At 34.1% G+C, this 23041-nt stretch overlaps 1 protein-coding gene across 1 annotated transcript in view; it reads left to right on the top strand.

Annotated features, from left to right (window-relative positions):
* CDC14A (cell division cycle 14A) overlaps nt 1-23041 on the top strand; it is a 57943-nt gene that overhangs the window by 12063 nt on the left and 22839 nt on the right. The window contains 4 exon segments of the mRNA XM_040566311.1: nt 5353-5445; nt 9731-9810; nt 19774-19840; nt 22110-22172. Of these exon segments, the coding sequence (XP_040422245.1) occupies nt 5353-5445; nt 9731-9810; nt 19774-19840; nt 22110-22172 (303 nt within the window).

The following is a 23041-nucleotide window of genomic DNA, read 5'->3' as shown; positions in this document are numbered from 1 at the left end:
GAGATAGGCCAGTACCTGCTAATGTAAACTTTGCTTCTCCGATAGTTAAAATACATGCCAGACTCTGTCCTAACTTACATACTATCTGCAGTGGGTAAGTAGACTTGAAAGACCTAATCTTAAGGCTAAGCATGCAACTGATTTGTACGGTAGATCTAGCTACAAAAGACTATTGCTCAGCTTTGCTAGTTGAGTTTCTCAGTTTCTACTCTTTTCTGCTCTTCTACCTCTCACTTTCTCATGTCTGTCCTTCACAAGCCTCCCTGCAGGGACTTCTCCCACATGAGGCCTGAACTAGTGTGTGTTTAAGACAGAAGTTTGTGACCTGTGACTTACCTGCTGGCAAGGCATTGATGCAGTGGGCAACTGTTGCAGCAGAAGTATGGTAATTCTCATGGGGCACCAGGGTGACACGTGGGCAGCCTGTGATCATGTTTTTTTGGATGGGAAGTGCCTATTGAACTAACCACTGGGGGAAAGAGACCTGTTTGGCAACCTGCTGCTTGCATACACTTGCGTTAAAGGTAACCATGCTCTGGGACCAACACCAGCAGTGGCTGATCATAGGAAGTTAAGACACTGTGGTTTATAATTCTCTGGAAATCCAACCTCTGCTGTTGGATAGTTGCTGTTGCTATATTGCAACACTCTCGGGACCCTGAGGCAATCACAGTGCTTAAGCCCAGATGACTCCTGCTATGATTTGGTATGTACCTGGTTGGGTATACACTGTGTGTACTTTTCTTATGAAAAGTTTTTAAAAGAAGTGTGGCACAAAAGAATTATGCACTATATGTTATAATTTTTGTGTGGCCATGGTATCACAAAAGGAATTTAAGACTTGGAAGGTTTTTCTTAAGTTTAAAATTTATATGAGTAGAAACAGGAAAAATGTGATAAGATCTCATTTAAAAAACAAACAAAACCCCACAAATCTTTTAGCTGGATCTATTTCTGTTTTGGGAGAGGGATTAAGCACAAAGGAGGCAGTTTTCTGCTTCCTCCCCTCCTTTTTGGAAGAGGAGGGAAGCAGGTAAGGAGCGAAAGGCATCGCTGTTTGAAATGTATTATATGGCAGACCAGCATTTTAAAGTAAACTATCATAACTTTATGCTGACTCACTGTAAAAATTGTGAATAGTTCTGTTCAGAAAAACTGAAGGATTTATTCAAATATCAATTTTGCTGAGAAGGTTAAAGTACTAAAGTTATGCTTTACAGGAAAACCTTACTGACTTTGTTATGTTTGTAATGTTTCGCTGATTGCTATGGAGATGATCTTGACTAGCTGAGTCAACAGCAAGAAAAAATGCTTGGACATGCTATCTTCCTACTTGTTCGTTGAATTCTGTTTGGGAAAAAATGCTTGACTAAGAAATTACAATTCAATCATGAAGTTTATTTTTTCTTCAATTTAAATGTCCGATTTCATAAAACTATTTCAAAAAACTGTGTTTTGTGCGCACATAACCTTGTAAAACCTCAATAAATTTAGAAGTGGGCAATTAGAGGGAAAGTTGCTGACAAAAATGATATGAATTATGGAAGATCAAAGGCAGGAAAGGTTCAGGCAGGGTTATGAACTGTGGGGTTAACATTTCTCATAGACTGTGTTGTGAAATTGCAGAGGGTTCTGGGTTTCATTTTTTGTTTTTAATATAAATAACCTGCTGGTCATATACATGGAACTGTAGCAACTGCAAGCGTCTCGTTCAGGACAGCTTAGGTTATGAGGCAGGTTATATAGACATCTTTTAATATGTGATTTTTTTCATGCCCAGTTTGCAAGCGTTACATTCACTGTTATGCACATATATTTTAGTGTATATGTAAAATTTTTATAATCCTGATCTACATTACCAGCTTTTTGAGATCTGTCCTTGTGCTCTGTTAGGCGGCGTCCCTAGGCCACTTGCTTTACTTTTCTTCCTCATTAGGTGTCTTAGCCTGTACGTCATCTCAAGGAAAGTAACATGCATTACACTTTGAATGCCCACCCCGAAGAATACCAACAACGTGTGGGTTTTGAAACATACTACACAGCAAGAGCTGTGCAGTCACAATTTTTAAAGGAATGGTGGATATATTATGTGTATAAACTGAACTCTGTCAAGCTGTATGGTTCTTGTGGATTGCTTTAAAACCTTGGTTTATTCCCTTTTTTAGGGAATTTTATCCAGTTTTATTAAACACATTGCAGTAATTTCTTGCTGAACAATGCAAGTATATTAAACTATATCCATTAATTAAATTACTGTACAGTAACATGGTGATTTGGCGATTCTAAATAGGTATTAATCTAGTAGTTTTCCACAGTAGCACCTTCTAGGCCTGTTGTCAATTTCTGTGCAAGTAAATCTCTCTTGAGGTCTTCAAGAAGCAACAATTCATCTTTTTATAAAATTAAAGTAATTTTAAAGTGAAAAAATGTGTTCTGGAGTCCTATCATGCACCAATGAGTTTTTTCATCACCTTAAAAAATAAAAAAATAAAAAACTGCCACACTTCTCTTGTAACTTCTCCTTTTATTTCAAAAGACTGTCTTTCAGTTTATTCCTCTGGGATGTATCTTAACAAGTACTATTTTGTTTCATTTTATGTTCTAGTGATGTGTGAATGCTACAGAAATTTTCTTGTTGGTAAAGAAAAATATCCAGTGCTTCATAGTATATGTATTTTAATCTTTAAAAAGTAAAAGGTGTTTTGCAACTGTATTACTGTATCATCTTTTAACTATAGCTATTCTATAGACAACTCATATGGAGAAATTCATTGTTGAAACATTTTTGGTTCCTTCTGCAGTATCTAAGGAAACTAAAGCTCTATGTTCAGGTAGAGCTCTGGAGCTGTTTCTTTAAAAAAAAAAATTAAATTAAAAGAAAAAAAAGACACCACCAACAAAGCTGTCCTAACACTTCTCATTGAACCTAGCCAAAGGACTAGACTTAGCCTACTAAATGTGTTTGAAAAAACAGCATGTTTGTTTAATAATACTAAGCTAGTATGCTTAACAATACTAAGCTAGTTTATGTAGCTTAGTATTGATACTGAAAGTGTAACTGGGTTGAGAATTTCTTCACATTAATAGAAGCAATCATGCATGCTGCACTTCAAGCAGCAAGTCACTTAAGCAAGCATTTGCTGTCAACTTTGATTTTCTTTAAGCCATGTGCAAACAATAGTGGTTCATTCTATCCTGATGCAATTCTCCTCTGCTTGCTATGCTGTAAGCCATTCAGTAGCATCAGTTTTCAATTTTGTGTTAAAGCTTTAGTCAGGATTAAAAAAATAATTAAATATTCCATATGATCTTTATGGTTCATAAATATTATGAAATTCATTTTTGAAATGGAAGCTGTTAAAATGCTACATTGGTTTCATTTAAATGTTCTGGGAGCATTTAAGGTGGGCTATCACTCTTTGGATCTTGCTGGTACAAAAGCATTTCAGAATTGTCTGACTTGATATACCTATATGGTAAAAAAAAAAAAAAAAGCCTGTTCTGTAAAATAAAACATGAAATATGGTATTGTTAAATAGAACTGCTAGCTAGCAGCCAGTGCTTTTTGCAGTTTCAAGTGGTATTTCAGGTGAGCTGTAAACTGTTACGAAGAACTTCGCTTTAAAATAAGTAGTAGTCAACAAGTTATAATTGAAGTTCTGTCACTGTTGCATAACTACTGTAATCTTATCCCACCCACATATCATGGGTGGAACTGCAGTTAGAGAACACTAAAATTAAAAAATTGAGGAGGGGGAAGAAAGGAGGGATCTTAAAATTTTGACAAGTTTTAATAATAATTGAAAGCTTCACTAATTAAATAACTACTTATACCCTGTATGTTTGTATATAATCCGAGAGATGTTGCTGTTGATCTCAAGATATATCTTCCAATCAATAGCAATCATCCCTCTCAGCACCTATAGTCCTATTTAGATGCACACACTGGCATTAGCTCTCACGCTGTATCCACCTATGGAAGTTGGGGGTAATCAAACCAGCTTAGAACATACAGTTAGAACTGCTAATTAAAGGCACCATGAAGGGTGGGAGTAAAAAGCTCACTGTGATGCATATATCACTTTTCTCCTGAGTTTATCAGCTATTGGTTTTTTAGCTATTGGTTTTTTTTGGGGTGCAAAATTTGTTTCTGCACTGAAAGCAGTCCTAGAATTTACAACAAGATTTAAGATAATATTCAATGTTTATGAACGTATGGAAGTGAAATATAGTGGCACTAATTAAATAAAACATAATCCTGCCGCAGTTACCCTATCTCCAACCCCCAAATGTCATCAGTGCCAAAAGTAAGAAAAGAAAGTAAACTGTCAAATAGTATTTAAAATACTGAAGTTGGGTAACAGCAGCACTGGAATACAGGCAGTTTATAAAATGTTGTGCAACTTTTAAAAATAAAAATACCCTTCAAGTATTTAGAAGCAGAATCTGGTGTATCTGTTGATGACTTCCTCAAACTGTAATAGAACCATAGAAAACTATCAGGAAAAGCATGCGTGACAAGGTTTCAAAGTATAATAAAATTAATAAAGTAATGTAATAAAATTAATAAAGAAAAAAATTAAAAATTGCAATAAACTGTCTAGCTTGCCATTTTTAAGTGACAATTTTCTCTTCAGCTTTAAATAGCTTTGCTGCAGATTGTCCTGATTATTCTTTTCTGGTGCTTCTCGGTCTTGTTTTCAATGGGAATTTTGTTTGCAGGATACTGACAGAGACTTCTTTTCCTAAACAAAGAATTGCAAGTCTTACAAGTTTTGTCTGTACCTAACCTTTTTTTTCAGGCTTTTCACTTGCACAATATTTTTTTATAAACTCTCGTTATTAAAGCTATCAAAGTATGTTGTCTGTAACCCCATTTTTAGGTAGTGTAGAGGATGAGGGTTGTTTAACTTCAGTGTTTCTTTTAAAAAAGAAATTGACTGTCTTCTCTGTAGAATGTGTTTTGTGTGTTAAATCTCTTTAGCATACTAGAGTCTGACAATTTCAGTGATTTTGAACAGCTTTCATAAGCTATTGTTTGGATATTTAGGGAAAAAAATATAGTATCTTATATTGAATGTGTTGATTCAACTGCATTTTATAGAATAAAGTAGCACAGCAAAACCAATATATTTGCTATGGAACAGCGAATGCTTCCCTGCACTCTTATCTGTAATGTAAGACGATAGTTCATGCTACCAGTATTTTTTTCTCCTTTAATTTTAAAAGACTCTCTATAAGAATTTTTTGACTTGTCAGTTTACCAAAAGTGACTACTTAAATTGTTTTTAAATTTTATTCTTCTCTCAGTAAATACGGTGTTTTTTAAAAATTATTTTTATTTTTTAACAGTATTTCAGTCTGTCAAGAAAGAAGATAGTTTACTATACCAGTTTTGACCAGAGGAAACGAGCAAATGCAGCTTTTTTAATAGGTGCATATGCCGTAAGTACTAATTATTGCATGGATACTTCTAACCTTCCTTAAGAGACATCTCTTTTGTGTAAAATAGCATCTCAAGGGATGTTCCCTTAGGGAGGTAGACAGATTTGTCATTTGGTTCTTCTATAAGCAATCTTTGAAAATTCTGCTGTGTGAGTTCTAGAGAGGCCTTTTCTTTGTCACTTAACTCCATTTACAGTACAGGGAGTGGCTTTGGAACATATCGGGGCGGGGAGGAAGCTCATAGTATGTGTACCATGATGTGACTGTGTATATATACTCCGTAGTAGGTATCCAGTGGCTCATCACACATGAGAGAAGGTAGCTTATGTGTATGATAAGGTAAACTAGTGTGCCACAACTGCATGCACGTTTAACCCTAGCTTAGCCTGTGTTAAGCTGCTTATAGCTCTTAATTGCTAGCATATGCAAGTGGTCTACATCTGCATATGATACTCTGCTGTCAAAGACTAGTAGATACTGTAAATATATTCCAATTATTAGAAGATACTCTGTACCAAGAGTAATTCGTTACTAATACAGTGTTACCAATGCAAAAAAGTATCCGTTAACTATAAACAACTTATATGCAGCATAGTCACTTTCTAATTTATCTCAATTTAGTGTGACACTGGAAAACAGTTTGCACAAAGGTATCTATTACTTTAACATTTCATCCCAGAATTGTCTATATATGTGTGTATTCCTCCAATGGAAGTTCAATCATATTCTTCTATAGTGATTGATAATAATGCCAATAAATTCATAAAATTAATATTTTTCTAAAAAGTTATTTATGAGCTGTCTAATAATCTGATTTTTTTTAAACTACAGAAGCTTAACTTCTGTAATCGAAGCATATTAATTTGGGAAATAACATTAGAGCATTTTACCTCTAGATGCTATATTCAGTTACATGCATGAGTTGTACACTCGTGAGCTACATGGTAGGGAAGTTTCTGATCTGAAGGAATCTAGTCATGATCTTCAATGAAAGAACAGTTTGTAGTTGACAACTTGATCATGTTGTTTGATGATGAATTATTTTATTCGAGGGCTTTTGCATTTGTGTCTTGTCCTCAATTACATAACCTTTTTTGAGACAGAAAGTTCCACAACTTTGAACTCTACCAATGTGTGAAAGTTAATTGAGAAAGCTTGCTTTATTTTTCCTGGTGCTAAAATATTAAGTGTAAAATGAAACGTGGAAAATAGTGGATCATGTTTTAGGAATGGGTTTCCATTAATGATTATGCAACTTAGACCGTTCACTTAAACAGCTTCTTAGACAAGTTGAACTGAAACACTCTAATAGCTATTAAAATATTTTAGTAAGAGTCATGAGTTTGAGAGAGCTTAAAACTTGATTCACAACAACTTACCTGTTTGTAAATTACATCTCAGAATGATTCATTTTCTAAATTTTAATTTTTGTAATGGATTTTCAATGTATTTGGTTAATCATGTCCAGTTGCTAAATTCATGTCCTTGCTCTGAAGAATTCTGCAAGGATTACTTTTTGTCATAAAACTAAGATAAAGGTTAAAACAAACAAACAAAAAAAAAAATTTAAAACAGGAATAGAAGAACGTGAAGATTTTGCTGATCTTACAGAGAAGTTCAGGATTTCTCCTAAATTGCTGGGACTACTACACAATTTTGTGAAGTCAGAAAGGACTATAAGAACTCCCCACTTGTCATCAAAGAACGCATTCTTAGCGAAATCATGAAAGAGGGTGCATATTCTCATGTCTAATAATCTATGGATGAGTTGGGGGGTGGAGCGGGGGATGGATGCCACTTTGCATAATGTTAAGGTATTCATTATGTTTCTCTTCTGGTTGGGAAAAAAAAAAGACCCCTACTTGTGTTCTCCAGTATCTAATAGTTTGAATTCCCTGTGGGAGAAGAATAGGAGTAATACTAGTCTGTATCCCTAGAGCTGGCACGTAGTAGGCATCTTGCAATTCTTCTAAGATCAGAACTTGATTAGTGGACCAAAATCTGACTTTTGAGTAGTCTTGATGAAACACAATACTTACTGTGACAAGCGCTGAAAAGAGATCCACTAAGCTCTTTTTCCTTTTCCTTGTAGACAGCAGATGGGCTGGTCATATTGCTTTCTCATGATTAGTATAAGTGTGTATTTTGGTATCAATAGCTTTTATTAGAATTATGTAATGCTAGTGCAAGGGAAAAGCTGTTGAGTTTTTCGGGTCTTAAGTATTATCAAAGCAAGTGAGACTGAGTAATAGTGAACTACTAAGGCATGTTCAATCACTTGCCTGCAGGAATTTTTTTCATAATTTAAGAATATAAATTAGATTTCTGAGCCCAACCTGCAGCTTTATGGGTTTATTCTCTATTAATCTAAGCATATCCCAGTACTGCTCAAGTTAGTAATCTCTCTCTTGGAAGGTCGGCCAGTACAAAGGCTTTTCAGCCATTGCACCATGTACAGCTTCTTTGCAGTTTCAAACAACACCTCAAATTGCTTTACATTTGCTTCACAGAAGTCTTGTGATAACAGCAATAGAATACATCTGTTCCATACACTTTTAATTTGAAAATCTATGTTGGGGGTGTGAACAAGATGAAACCAAATTGTATTTGTAATTATAGTGGATGAATGTTAAGGTGGACTTGTAAAATACCCTTTTTGTTTCATAAGCTTTTTGGAACATACATTATACATTTTCTTGGCGGTGTGCCAGTATTGCTACACATAATGTGCCTGGCAGGAATATGTCCCAACTGTGAAGAGCTTTTTCTTCAATCACATGATTATTCAGGAAGTTCAGAACATAAGAATGGACATGTCAAAGGGGAAAAAAATGCTAGAAAGCTTGTAATATTTCAGTCTGTTTTTTATGGGTACCAGTGCCCCATGATGTGAGTTAGAGAAGTGATGCGGTGGGAACAGGGGATGAACCTATTGTAAAATAATTCTTGAAGAGAATTAAAAGTGACTTTACAGGGGGAAAAACACAAAACAACTATTATTTTGCATTGATCTTTTGAAAGTATATTAGTTTATGTAGAGGGTTTTGTCCCAGAGTTATACTAGTAGTTTGAAGTAGTGAAATCATCCTTGTTGTCCAACTATCACTGAACTTGGACCTTCTTTTCACTGCATCACCACAGAGTTTTTCAGACTAAAGCAAAACAGTTTTTTTTTCCCCTTTCCGGTCTGCCTTGTCCATGCCTGAGTAAGAGAAGCAAGAAAATCTACCTGCCGTTTTGACATCTTACAGAATACTGGGAATTCCGTTACCTTGATACAACTCTAGGCATAAAACAACTTGCAAAGATTCTGGGAGTGACCACTGCTTAATTCTGTTCCAATGTGCTTAATTTGTATTCAGCAGTAAAATGTGCATAGAATGAAGGAGTAGCCATGTACGTGCTGTCTATAAGGTGAGTTGGATAGTAATGGATAGGAAAACTGTGCTGCTTTGTTTACAAAACATTTGCACATGCAAAATGTGTCACTCCAAACTGGCTGAGGTATCTATTTATAAATAATGCACATAACACAAATTCCAAGCTGGTTTTATTTTAGGAGCAGTTTTACTGCACAAATAGGATTTGAAGTGCAATGAGGTATTGTCTTCTGATTTCTTACTGTGATGTTTCTGGTTTCTTACTATGATGTTAAGCCAGTGGAACTGCTGGCCTTCAATGATATCAGAATAAGCCTTTGTTTAGTGTGCTATGTTAACTATAAGCTGGTCCCACAGTAACAGGTTCAGCTTGCTGAATTGGACATCTTGTTTGCTAATGGGTAGTTTGATACCTACAATTAGGAATCAGAAAATGTGCGTGTATAAAAAGTTTCAAGTATATATTCACGTATATATTGATGTTTCCTTTGTCAGCTGTTACTATAGTACTTCTTTTGAATCATCTGAAGTTGGGTAGAGTACTCTTAGTATAGATGCCTGTTTTTCATCTTAACACAATGCTGAATCTGTCTTAAAATGTCCCAGTTGCAGCACTGCATGATTTTAAAAAAAAAAAAAGAAAAGGGAGGGGGAATGGACAGATAACACAACAGAAATCCCAGTTTATTTTGGTTTCTGTTGATTTCTGAAGCTTTTGTGTTATGTAGGTTTGTCTTCTCTGGTCTGCAGATGGCCTGTGAGCTGGTTGTAAAGGAATATGGTATATATTTGGAAGAGTAGTGGTTTGAGGGTAGCATATAAATGGTTAATGACTTCTCAGGATCAGGGCTGGTTATTTTTTTTTTTTCCCTCCATCTTCATTCTCTTCTCTCCCCCCTCTTTAGGTAATATACTTAAAGAAAACACCAGAAGAAGTGTACAAGACACTGTTGTCTGGAACTAATCCACCATATCTTCCATTTAGGTATGTGAACATGAAAAATGGGTCTAACTTTTGCTTTTTGGAATTTGCTAAACATACTTTTTTTCAGATTCCTCTCCCTTCCCAGAAAATGGTTCCATGTCTGATACAGACACTATTTCAAAATGACTGACGTACAGAAAAAGAAATGACTTCTGGTGGAATCACTTGCTCGGTGTTGGAATAATGAAACTATTTAGATTGGTTTTAGTTTTAAGACAGCCAGTCTTGCAAACTTTCAGGTTTAGAAAATACTTGTTAGCATTTTTGTGATTTAGCAATTAAAACTTTTCTTTATGATATATTATGACTTACTATTTGGAAGTCATTCTTACCTTTTATACTACTTAATACCTAACCAGCTAGACTTATGTGAATGAAAGTTTTTGTTTTGTTATATTTTCTGTTTTACAGAATAACTATAGAAGTTCAAATTAAGCTATTTGGCCTTTCTGTTTTCAATGAACAGCTAATTTTAACAATCTGTCTATATTCTCTGTAGCAAGGTAGTATTGAGGCCTAGATCTGAGGACTTTTAGCTATTATGGCTATCTAAAAGACTTCCAGATTTTTTTTGGTTGTGTGAACCATGAAATGTCATTGTGCTTTAGAAATAAAAATACCTCATGCTATTATGCAAATACAGGCGATATGTCATAGGACAACTGCAAGATGGTCAAGATCCACTTTTCCAGGGGAGTCAGCAATTAGCAAGTAGTACTCACTGTCAGCTGATCCGTTTGTAAATGTGGACCTACCTTGTCTTTATCAAAAGCTTCATTTGATTCTACAGCCACTCAACAAAGGAATATCTGTTTATCTCTAGCAGTTTGTACAGGGTAATAGATTTAGGGATGATAGATTTATATGTCAACACCAGTTTAACTATAAAATCTTAAGCCAATGAATACATTTTAAAGAACAATATCAAATCAGTGATTGCTTTTCTCAGCAGAAAGTTTATAGATTCATCTGATCATTGATAGCTATGCAAGGTTGTTGATATCTTTAACTTTTAAGCTAATTTTAAAAAATACTCCATAAAATGCGTAAAAAGATTACCTCTTATAAGCATGTCAGTGTGTTTTTGTTTAACATCTACAAATTCTATATAAAATACAGGAATGATGACTTAAGTTAGTGTATAGTTTTATACACCTTTTACATGTGTAGTTTTCTGATGCTCTGCTAATCTAAAATAGTTGCATCGGTCCCTCCATTTACAGAAGGTTCAGCTATTAGAATATTACTCCAAGAAGTTCTTTGGAGCAAATTATATTATTCTGAGCACAGAAACAGTGTCAGTTTTTTCTTTTGTCTCCTTATTTTGGGGAAAGCAACAAGTAAAAATCTTCACTGCAATATTTCCCTTCCTTCTGGGGATTACTGTGTAGCATTTAAAGGGAGTCTAAAAAATTGATTCTCCCTTTCATATCTAATAGTGTTGTCTCAGTGGTTCAACTTTGGCAGGAGATTAAGAACAAATGAATAGTATTTCTTTCATATAAGAGTTTTTAATAATTAAACCAACCTAATTTTTTCAGAATCTTGAGCTTATCGAAACCTTGCTTGAAAAGCAAATTGTATGTAGTAGAGAGAGACGCAAAACTTTTTCAGTACTGTAGAATGTGTGTAATCCCAGAATAGCTTTATTTTGTTTACCTATTCCAAAAACTTTACCGTTCAGAATTATAAGAAATTGCTATGTCTTTAGGTTCCTTCCCCACTTCTTCCCCTGCCACAGTAAAAATTAAGGTATTATTTGTACTGACAAAGCAAAAAGCTTAGTTATCAAGTCCTGAAATTGTAAAACGGTAAATTGAGGAGGATTTTTTTTTTCCTGGAACTTGTTTGTTCAAACTGAAGGCTGTAGACCTTTGCCTTGCAACCAATCCCTTAGAATGATACATGTAGTAATAATTTATTAAAATGCTGTTTCTCCTTTACTGGTGGGGAATAGTGAGAATGTGACTTTTTTGAGGCTGGCAGGAACCACAATAACAAACTCAATGGCACAGAATAATTTTGTTAAATCATTATTTAATTTTAATAATGAAGTTAACACAATTGTGTTGTTAATAATTAATACTGAAATTAATAAATATGCATTCAGAACAAATCTTCTGAGTCTGAATTCACGAGATTCTATTCCAAAATAGAATAGGGATCAGGAAATGAGAGTTCGTAAAAAAAAAAAAAAAAAAAGTAAGAAACAGCAAGATTTTATAAAGATAGCTTTGTCGTATATAAAAAGACGGTTCCATGTTACGCAGTGGAGAGAATACTAACTGAACACACTGAAGAAGTCAATGTCTGGCAAACAGACTACTCCGTTTTTGCAGTCTGAATTGTCAAAATGATTGCAGAAGAGTAATCCATTCGTTCAGTTTGCCAGCTTCAGGAGAAGAGAGCAGTAAATGTTGTCAGTCTTCTGATGCTTAACTCTTCTGCAGGTTGCTGGTAGATAAATGATGGTGTCAAACTTCTTTAAAGTAACAGATGCTATCCATAGTTCCAAATCTGTCCAGAGTGTTATGCATGGATTGTTGTAACCCATTTGTGAGAATTCATGGATTTTGTGAAGGTATGCTTCTGGGACATAGTCTCACTGTAAAAGAAATGTAAAATCTTTTTCCTTTTCTAAAGAAAAAAAATAGAATTTCATATCTACATTAGGACAGAGGTACTTTTTTATCTTGCCCTTTATTACCTTTCTCTTCATCTTCTCCAGAGCTAACACTGAAAAACATAAAACATGCAGCAGGCATGTGCTGCAAGTGAAAAGATCTTTTGTAAATAAAGTCAGTATGCATAAAATAATGTTTTCACATCTAGCTAGATGACTGATGTGAAAAACAACATTTTTAACCACTATAGTAATAGAATGCTAAATTTAATTATATATAAACCAGAAAGAAGAAGAGGGTATATCAGTATATCAGGTGAAAACCTAGGCGAACAACTTCAAGAGTGTACAACAGAGAAATCTTTAAAATTGCTAGCTATACTTTAATAGACTTAGATTTACCCTGCGTTCTGCTGATACACAGGTTCTCTGAGCAGTAGTTTGCTATCAGGTTGTTGCTTCTAAGATAGGCTGTATGCCAATGTCCTAAAGTTTTCTTAAGCTTTTCTTAAAGTTTTCTTTTAACTGTGTTAATTTTGGCGAACATGGCTAATTCAGACATTATTCTAATCCATGACTCTTGGTAGAACAAAATACCTCTTGTTCCATATTCAGAGGAAATCTGTAGCCTAACTTAAATTGACCATTAAAGTTGAAATCGTTCTGTACTGTTGATTTTTCTATAGGCAGGAAGGGCAAATGTTCTAATTTCCATTGATGCTCTTAAGCTTCTTGGAACTTACTTGTCACTGTTGTGACTTTTCACTGCATTATTTTACTTCATCCCAACCACATTCAAATGAAGAAGTATATTCTAGAGTGGAAGAAATTTAATCAGGTGATCTCCCTTGAGATTACTCTTGCAGCTAATACCAGTCAAAAGCAATCTCAAAATATGTGTGGAATCGCTATGTTAGTAAACTGCTTACTGAAAAAGTAAACTTTTTTCTTTAAGCTCCAGAATTAATGTGTATGTAGCTTTTTCGTGTATATAAAATAGGTCTTAATTCCACTTTTCAGTTCTTACATTCAGTTGCTTTTGCTATTCTTGTAACATATTGGTTAAAAGTAAAGCTTTTGTGGGGGGTTATGGATTTTCTGTTTTTTTTTGTTTTCCTTTCTTCTTCTTCTGGTGGATTTTCTGTAGTTTTATTATTTTTGTTTGGTTTGTTTTAACACAGCACTTAGGCTATTTTCAAGGATAGAAGGGAGTCAATCTTCTTGAGCCAGGGCCTTGCTCTCCAGAGGGAATATGGAGTTCTGAGCTTTTGGAAGAAAGCTTTTATATGCTAGTAGACATAAGCATCTATATTTCTTTAGCATTCTTTCTTAATTTGGTGTCAGGCTGAAAAGCATTTAAGTTTCTTTTGGTGCTGCTTTAGACTATGTAAAGTCTTGGCACTGGATTAGAGCCTAAGAAGATTCTGTTACCTGTGTGGTATAGTTTATCTTGCTGGTAAAGAAAACTGTGTAATCTAGCTGTACAGGGGGTGAGAAAAAGAAGACTGAGGAGATGAACTGAAGGAGTCTGATAAGATAGGAGGCTAAGTAAGAAATGAGGAGTCAATGTTAGGGAGGAAGTATTTGGGATTTGAATTTGTAGGAAGAGGCTGGAATAGATATATAAGGAGCTTAAGAACTGCTGGGGTTGAGAGAAGGGCAAGTAGATCTGATGAGAGCCTGCAATGGGTCAATCTATATCAGATGGGAGCAGGGAAGAAATAATTTATTCCTTCTTCCCTGGCTTTCCAAGGCCTTTGAGATGGTTTTCTTCCACCTGTGTGTGGCAAGACATTGAGGCATCTCTAGTGTAAAATACAGCATGATACAGACACTCAAGCAAATGAACCTGTTCTGTCACTGGAAGCATTAATGCCACGTTAGGCACTATATCTGGTTGTCATCAGGCTATGCTATGGAAAAACAAGTTAGTGCTATGAGGAAGTTTGCCTTCCCTCCATATAGTTAGCATTTTAAAAAGGGCTAAAATGACTTTATCAAATGACAATGAAAAATGTAACCTGAATGTCTTGTGTCTTTCCTCCTATCCTAAGGTTTAGGAAGGAAATAATTGGGGATATTACTCACAGGTATTCAGTACTTACTGTCTTGAATTTAATGTTTTTCAAGCCTGGAACTTAGATATTATATAACTTCTGTAGTATAGGTTCTCTCTGTTTGAATAGTTTCAAGTGTAAGAGTTTATCGGTGTGTAGTGATCAAAGGTTCAGTGTTACAGCTAGATTATTTAACAAGTTTGTTAATGTGATATATGAAGTGTCTTCTATTTGGGAAAAAAACAGACAACTTTCAATAGGTAGAAAGAAGCTCTGCAAGACTGTCAGATTTTTCACGGAGTCCTGACGTGTGTTTACATGAAAAGATCACCAGCGAACTGATCTACTTCCATCTAGCTCAGTGACCTCAGAAGGCCTTAATCGGCTTAGATCTTCAGCTGGCTATTTCATTTGAAGACAGCTTCAGTGAATATTGTTCTGGGGTGGAAGGAAATCAGCATACCCCGCTTACAAGTTCTATGGAAATTATTTTATTTTTATAATGGAAATAACAAAGGCAAAGCAGGAGGATTAGGCACTGCTGTATTTGAGAAACTTTCATCTTATTTTTGGCTGACTCACTGTCACTTGGTGATGCTCTAGTCTCCTGAAGATCTTGTGCTGTATCTTCTTGCTTCCACTTAAGAAAACAGTACTAACGCCATTTGAAACTATCATAAATAAGAGTTTCCTATTATAAAACTGCTTTGGATTTTCAACTTGAACTGCTCTGTATTGACTTCAATACAAAGAGAAAAAACAAATGTATTTTAATTTAGTTGTGTTCAATCTCTAGATATTACATGAATTTCAGAGCTAGAGTTTAGGTTTTATTTCTTTATTTGCAAGTGTTAGGGAAACAATTTATTTTGTTATTGACAGCATTTAGAGGTTTGGTAAAGTAGAAAGCATTATGCAGTATTGAGGTCAGCTCCGATAACTGAAATCGGATGTGGGATTTGCAGCTCTGTAATGCATGAATCTGAGCTGGCTACATCTGTATGTCAGAAATATTCACATTTTTTCTGATTTTGAAATCAGATAGAGTTATCAGGTAATAGTTGGTAAAGCACTGTTTGAAAATGAAGCTGGTTATGCATTTGGCCATAAAAGATTAAAAGAATACTGGAATGAAACACATGATCAACAACAGAAAACAGCACCCACACTGTAATACCGTGCAGGAGATGTCTGTGTATGGTCTTTTCGTTTCATATCAAATAACAGAAGTCTTCCTTTTCTCTGTGTTTTCTTTAACATAGACTTAACAGTTAAAAAAACAAACAAAAACTGTAAATCCAAATACCTCTTTTTCCATCAGCAAAAAGCAAAATGTTTTTGCATATGCATAAGTAGTCCCAGTAACTTAAAAATTACTATGGTCTTAAATGTAAGCATGTGCATTAGTTTCCTGTAGACTAGTAGACAAAAGAGAAGAATAAGTTTAAGTAGGAAGAATGTATGGAATTTTAGTTTCATCTGAATTGCTATGTTTCTTTGAAGCTAATAGAAGATTTTTTTCTGTACATTAGTTTTCCTTGTAACTGTTCTAGTGTTTGCATTTGCTTTTTATCGTGGTACAAAGCGTGGCCCATTCAAAAGCTATTGTATTTTACACAGCTAAAATTACTATTAATTATTACTCTAGAACTTTGATGACAATGACAGATGCTTCAAGAAAATGCATGCTAGTGGCTCCAATACTATATAAATGGCTTCTTAAGTCACTGTGGTATGAGAAATACTAACTGTATTTCTAATGGGATTTTTGTAAAGGTTAATACTAGTTCTGACAGTATCCAGTGTCTTATCCATGGTCTAGAAATTGTATACTAAATTAGTAGGAAGAAGGGTTTGTCCAAAGAATAGTGAAGTTGAGGCAGTCGTTCTGCATTTTTTAATTATTTTGTGCGAGTTTTTTTCAGTAAATGCTTTAATTTAAGAGGCTTTGGAAGATAAGATCAAAGTTAATTTTTAAATATTTACAAAGCTTCATAATGATTTGATTTGGCTTGTGGCTTATTTTTCTCATTTAGGGAAAAAACTTGGAAACAGCCTGGAGGAAGTCATCTAGATGGTTAGGAGTTGAGATTTGTTTTGGTTTTTCTTTTAATGAAGAATCAACCTAGTTAGTGACTGAAAATATCTTAGACAACTCCCTTTAAACAAAAAGATAGTTAACTAAGCAATTTATTTAAAATACTTGGGACATCAGGTCAAGAAAAAGTCTTTGCTTTTTGAGTATTTCAAGACCTTTATAGATTTGAAGTTAACAGTCAGATTGACATTAAATGTCTGTCTTCTCTAATTGAATTCTGCAAAATTCTTTGTCTAAAAATCTATAACTACTAACGGTTCTCTAGATTAATTTGAAATTATCTATTTGATAGGAAGGTTGAATATATATGTTAAAAAGTCACTTAAAAAGTAATAGTGTTTAAACTAAACTGGTTTTTAATATTGTTCAACTGTATGTGATGTACGTTTAAAATTCCTTCCTTTCTTCACTATTGCATTTTGTTGCTTGCAGTGTGTTTGAAAATTGGTGACTTGGATTTTGCCTCTGACCATGGAGTCCACAAGCACTCTCCTGATCTGTATTTCAGATCGCTTTTTCTTCTTGAATTTTGACTGTTGATGCATAGATGTGTGGAATAAAAGATGTGTTCTAGTGTTCATGCTTTCTAGATAACGAGAATCTGATTTGATACAGATTCTTGAACAGAAAGCTAAACTGAATGATGCACAGAGGGATGGGATTAAGAGAGACTGAGAGCTGGATTTTTTTCATTTTAAACTAGGCATTAGAGTTGATGATTTAAGATGGTGCTACTTGAAAAGGAGTGTCTGGATTACTAGTCAAATATTTTCCTGGAAATAACTAATATAAACACTTCATTGCTTCAGTGACCTTTTATATTGTTAATTTGTATAAAGTGTGTTTGTTAACAACTTTAGCACTTGTGAAAAGTGCTAAAATTCCCCTCATACTTCAAAAAAGAAGTTTTGGCACACAGGGATTCTTAGTATTACTGTTAATAAGTCCTGTAACTATCAGGAGATATGCTGTTATTCCCTGGGATGCGTCTCTGCTATATCAACAGATCCAGCATACAGAGTCCTCATGGATTATACATAATTTCTGCCAGATCAATCCTTTTCATTTAATACCTAAAATTTAATACCTGTAGATAGTTTAGCCTAAAATTCTGAAACGGAGAACAGTGAAGTTTCAGAAAGGGGGAGTGCATATAGAATTAATTCTAAACAGGCAGTGGTACTTCTGGAAGCTAGAAATATAGACATGTTTTTTCCTAGCTTTACCCTGAAAAAGGAATGGGAGGCCTAAAATAAAAATTGTTATGGTGTTAAGGACAAAAATAGCTCAGATTTTGTTCCATTTTGCTTGTTTTCCAAATTATTATAGAAGTAACTTTTATGATTTCTTTTTTGTTACCAGAAGATACTTGGGGGAGATATTATGGCAAAGTCTGATATAATATACTCTGTATTTGCCACAGTGCATCAAACATCATGCTTTCCCTTGAAGCATTAGATGGTAGTAAGCCACTGCTTCCAGGTGTTATGTCATTACCATGCTGCACTGCCATTCATAGCTACTGTTTGTTTCATTACATTTTAGTAGTTAGTGTTTTATCACTGTTCATTGGCGTTTTATCACGTTCATTAGTGTTTCATCACTGTCTACCATAAAAGATAGATGAGGGTGTGAGTTTTTTAGATGCAAGCTCATTGTGCACAATTTCTAGCAATAGCTGTCTGTGGGAACTGTAGCTAAGAAAACTCTATAGATGAAATTGTGATAGGCTTACCTCCGTGTCTTGGTCAAGTTCTAGGTCCTCCTTCCCTCTCCATCATACCACTTCTTATTGTGTTGCTTTTTTTCTGCAGTATTTTATGTACTATTGGTTGAAGTAGTTATAAACAGATAGATACAAAATCATATTTTTGTTACAGCAAAATAACCTAATACGGGACGTCTGTTACAATCATGTTTTCTATTCATATTTCTCTAAATAATTAGTTTTGTGGCTTGCATTGTTTTAGGTTTTGTTGTTTCTGTCAACTCTTTCATGAAACTGTTATAGCTTTTAAAGACTTTTCTGTTATGTACATGTTCCCATTTGGTCCTAAAGATTTTTTTTTCTCAGAAGACCTTTTTCTTTTCTGAAAAGCTTATGACAAAAAGATCTTCAACTTTTCTCTGTAGAAAAATATATTAAGTCTTTTAGGTTTATCGTTTACTGCTTTGATATAATCTGTTTATTTAATGAAAATACTCTATGGCTTTACATTTTGAAAAAACTTCTTTGCTAGATTTGAATATTGAAGATGTATTCACACTTGGAAATTCCCATTCTAAAACATTGCGATAAGTATTTCTTTTAGTAATCTAATAACTTGAAAGATTTTCTGGAGTAAACTGTAATATGAAACTACCAAATTTGTAGCTTTTAATTTTCTTAAATCAACTATGTTTTCTGTGAACATTGCTTGCTTAAAACTGCTGTAATTCTGCTCTTAAAGAATGTGTGAGTATTTTACTCTTTAAGCACTTGAGAGTGAAGGACCGTATTGATACTACAAATTTCATACTAAATATAGCAAGTAGATTCTCAAAAAACCAAAACCATTCAGTGAAAGATTGAAATTTTGAATAATTTATTAAAGATGTATCTGGCTGAAACCTAGTATTTTGTTATTCTCACAAATTGCAGTTCTTAACATTTGTGATAAGATAGCTTAGAGCAAAACTAAAAAAGATTTCTTCAATGACTGATTAAGAAGTCACTGTTAAAATGCAGACTGGTCTGAAGCAAAGTTTGAGAAGTACTTTTTCTTTTTTCCACAAAACACGTTGCTGTTATTTTTCATGTTGGTGCTTGTTTTTATGTTGGTGTCTTACTTTTTGAATATGTTTTGCTTTTTGCCATTCTGTCATCTTTAAAAGAGGAATTTGTTGTTTTCAGAGCGGCAGAATCAAGGTCACATAATTTTCAATTTTGTATCTGTTCCATGTGGGTACCTGACAAAAGCATGCACTTAACATAATTTGCAGTATCAACTGTATTTACACTGAGCTACATCCTTGGTAAGGGTGTGCTTTAGCATGAATGAGCTGGTAAAGCAATGTTGTCTTGGAACTTTAATACAGAGTTCTCAGAGGGGATTGAATAGCTTGAATATATTTTATTGTGTGCTGTCTTTCCCTAAGTTCTAAAATAATAATGTTTATATTAATTTAATTTGTTAAATCTATAGGGATGCTTCATTTGGGAACTGCACATACAATCTCACGATCTTGGACTGTTTACAGGGAGTAAATAAGGTAATCATGCTTTTCCTTAGCAAAACAGGTTTAAATTGACTTTTTAAAAAGTGAAGTAAAACACTCTTAAAATACATCAGAAGAAAATCTGGTTTCAAAGCAAGATGCATGTCAATGAGTAGTGTACTGTCATGAAGCCTAAGTTGCTGAGAACTGTCTTTGAGTAGAGACAAGGGAAGAAGGGAAAAGAAGGTTATGTTTCTGCTTGGTTAGCCTTTGATAACTTTCTGTAGCTCACTTTATGCATTAGAATGTGCAAACATCCCAGGCCCCATCTCAGGGTGGGGTTGCAGGTAATGCACTAGATCTGCTAACAAATCATTTAGAAACATAAGTTGATAAAATCAAGGTACTTCGGAATTCTGTGATTTAATCGAAGCACTGTTTTTTGCATATTTTTTTCTGTGGATACTCCATTTCAGTGTTTGACACCTATTCTTTCCAGAATTGTTTAAAAAGAATGAAAACTAGTGTTTCTTACTAGTGTTATGGTGTGTCATTTAAAAAAGTTTGTCAACTTGCTTGTTAAAGCTTTGCCTTGCATGTGCTGTGGTTTCAAAATATGTATAATAATCAATGTAAAAATTATGAATTTATCAAAAATAATTTGAAAAGCATAATTTAAATTGCTAAATTTGTGGTTATGGTCCTGGGGAAAATTAATGTGCTGCTTTTTAAAATGTTATTTTACATTTTAATTGTCAACTTGGTGTTACAGTATATACTTGACACTGTAAGCAAAGATCAAATTTTGTTCATCTAATTTCCCAGTGATCTTGATGAGAGGAACAGGTTATATAAATGGTACTGTACTGACACTTTATAGACTATTTGTAATTCTTAAAAGTATGGCAAAACAAGTGTTTCTTAAAAATTGAAAAAAGGACAGATCAAGCTTAATATTTTTAGTTCTGTGGGGGTGGGAAAGGAGCTGTCAGTTAACAGTAAGACTCTTAATTTGTGTGGCTTTCTACAGATCCTGAAATTCTATGAAGCAGTCAGTATGATTTATCTACAACAAACACATCAAAAGGACTCTGAAAACCATTTTTTCCTCTTCTGTTCCCATAAAATTTATTGAATCTTTGTCCAATTCACCTACAGAAATAAAGCCGCTTTGAGCAGAAACTGTATGGCTAAATCTAAAGTAAAATCTTAGTCTACTTGAGTAAATTTCATGACTTTGTTGCATATATTACATACACATAATCCAGGGGGCCTACAAATTGTGGAGTGTAGCCATCTAGCCAGGCTTCAATGAAATACATTTTTCTAGATCTGCCATTCAAAGAAACCTCTCCGTATCTTAGGTTTCATGACAACGTTGTCTATTTAAATAAACTATTTTAGTTTTGCCTAAAAAGAAAGAAAAATATTTGTAGCAAAAAGTGGTGAACATGATTGTTTTCTAAAACTTAGATATATGGTCTTTTGTTAACACACCTTAATCATAGAATGTTGTGCAATGTCTATACTTTCCAGAATGTGTTAGATTCAGTATAAATATATGCTGCAGAAATGTATTTCACCAATTCTTTGGAATAAATTTGTGGTATCGATAGCTTATTCATAAAATTGTTTTTAATATGGTGTTATATACAAATCTTTAGTACAAAATTGAGTTATTAAATAATAGTACAGGAATCAAATACAAAACTTAATTTCTTTCATCATGTAATAAATCTTGTCTACTGTAGTCTTGTTAACTTCATTCTGTCAGTGGAATTATTTGAGAGAAGTATTAACAACAAATCACAAAATACAGGTTATACATAGTACTTCTATCTGTATAAGATTTTTGCCTGGGTATTAGGGTAATAAAATCAGAGTGTCATGTTAAATACAGAAAAGCAATACACTTTTTTGTGCATTTTGGTCATAAAATATAGAACGTTAAATATATTCAGCACAGAAATTATCAAATGACTATATGACAAAAAGGGAATTACTTTGTCATCTGCCTTAAAGAAAAAAAACATAGGAGCGTGTGGAGACTCAGTTTTAAGATTTAAGTGATATGCAACAAACTTATGTCACATCATAATGTCTTTGAAGGGGAAATAATGAACCTGATGTTTTTGGACCTTGTTAAAGGTTTTGTTGTCTGTGTTGTTAATCTGTGCAAAATTGAATGTTGTCTTAACATAGAGGCTTCAGTAAACCAAAAGCACAAACATCTAGTGATTTAGTTTTAATTTTTAAGAACAGCATTACAAAATGAGATTATAAATCATGTTTAAGAATGAACTGACACCTTGTTGCCTTTTAGGCCTTACAGCATGGATTTTTTGACTTTAAGACATTTGATGTGGATGAATACGAACACTATGAGGTTTGTACATTTAATGAGTTTAATGTGTCTGGTTTGCCTTAAAATAAGTTAGAATACCTAGTATCCCACAAGTTTAAAATATATTGGAAAAACATCTTAATTCAAGTAAAACTCAGTCTTTGCATGTACGGTAAGTACATGAAACCACAACACAGTTCCCTTGGTTAGGTAATCGTTGGAAGCCTACAGATATCTGAAACTGTATTCTGTCTGAACAATATGCAAGATGAATATCATTACAATGCGAGGCACTGAAATTGCAAGAAATCTGTTTTCTCATAGCCTTCCTGGCTTCTGGGACTGCTTTCATGCTTTCCCATTCTTCTTCCAGGATATGACTCCAAGTCTGTCAGCTGACCCACGTAATCTGTTTTCTTTCAACACCTGTGGAACAGCTTCTTGAGAAGCTTTAGTCCTAGGTATATGATAAATTTTTGTATAGCCATATAGATTAAGCGCATTCTGAGCTCACTTTTTTTTTGTATCAGTGCATTATATGGGGATTCTAGTAATTAAAATACATCTAAAATATTTCCCTAATGAAGTCCCAGAAAGCTAAAATGTCATTCATTTTTCTGCCACTTGTCTTACAAGTTAAGAATAGATGCTCTGGGTGGCTCTGGATTCCTTCAGGACTTTATTCTGTAATTTAAAATGTAAACTGTGTAAGTTCTTCTCATCTCTATCTTCTAGTAGTCGACAGTCATCTCAAGCAATATTGCTGCAGAGAATCTTTGAAATAGGCTCTTGCTGCACCTCTGAGTTGTGCTGTGTCCAGAGGAAATTCCAGGCCCAAAGTGTATATCCAGATTAGTTGGGTGTTTTTGTCTAATATTTTCACTCAAAAGAAGGAAGAGGATTTTTAATGA

Source organism: Cygnus olor, chromosome 8 (assembly GCF_009769625.2).
Source record: "Cygnus olor isolate bCygOlo1 chromosome 8, bCygOlo1.pri.v2, whole genome shotgun sequence".
Taxonomy (NCBI): domain Eukaryota; kingdom Metazoa; phylum Chordata; class Aves; order Anseriformes; family Anatidae; genus Cygnus; species Cygnus olor.
This window is presented reverse-complemented; position numbering and strand designations above follow the sequence as displayed.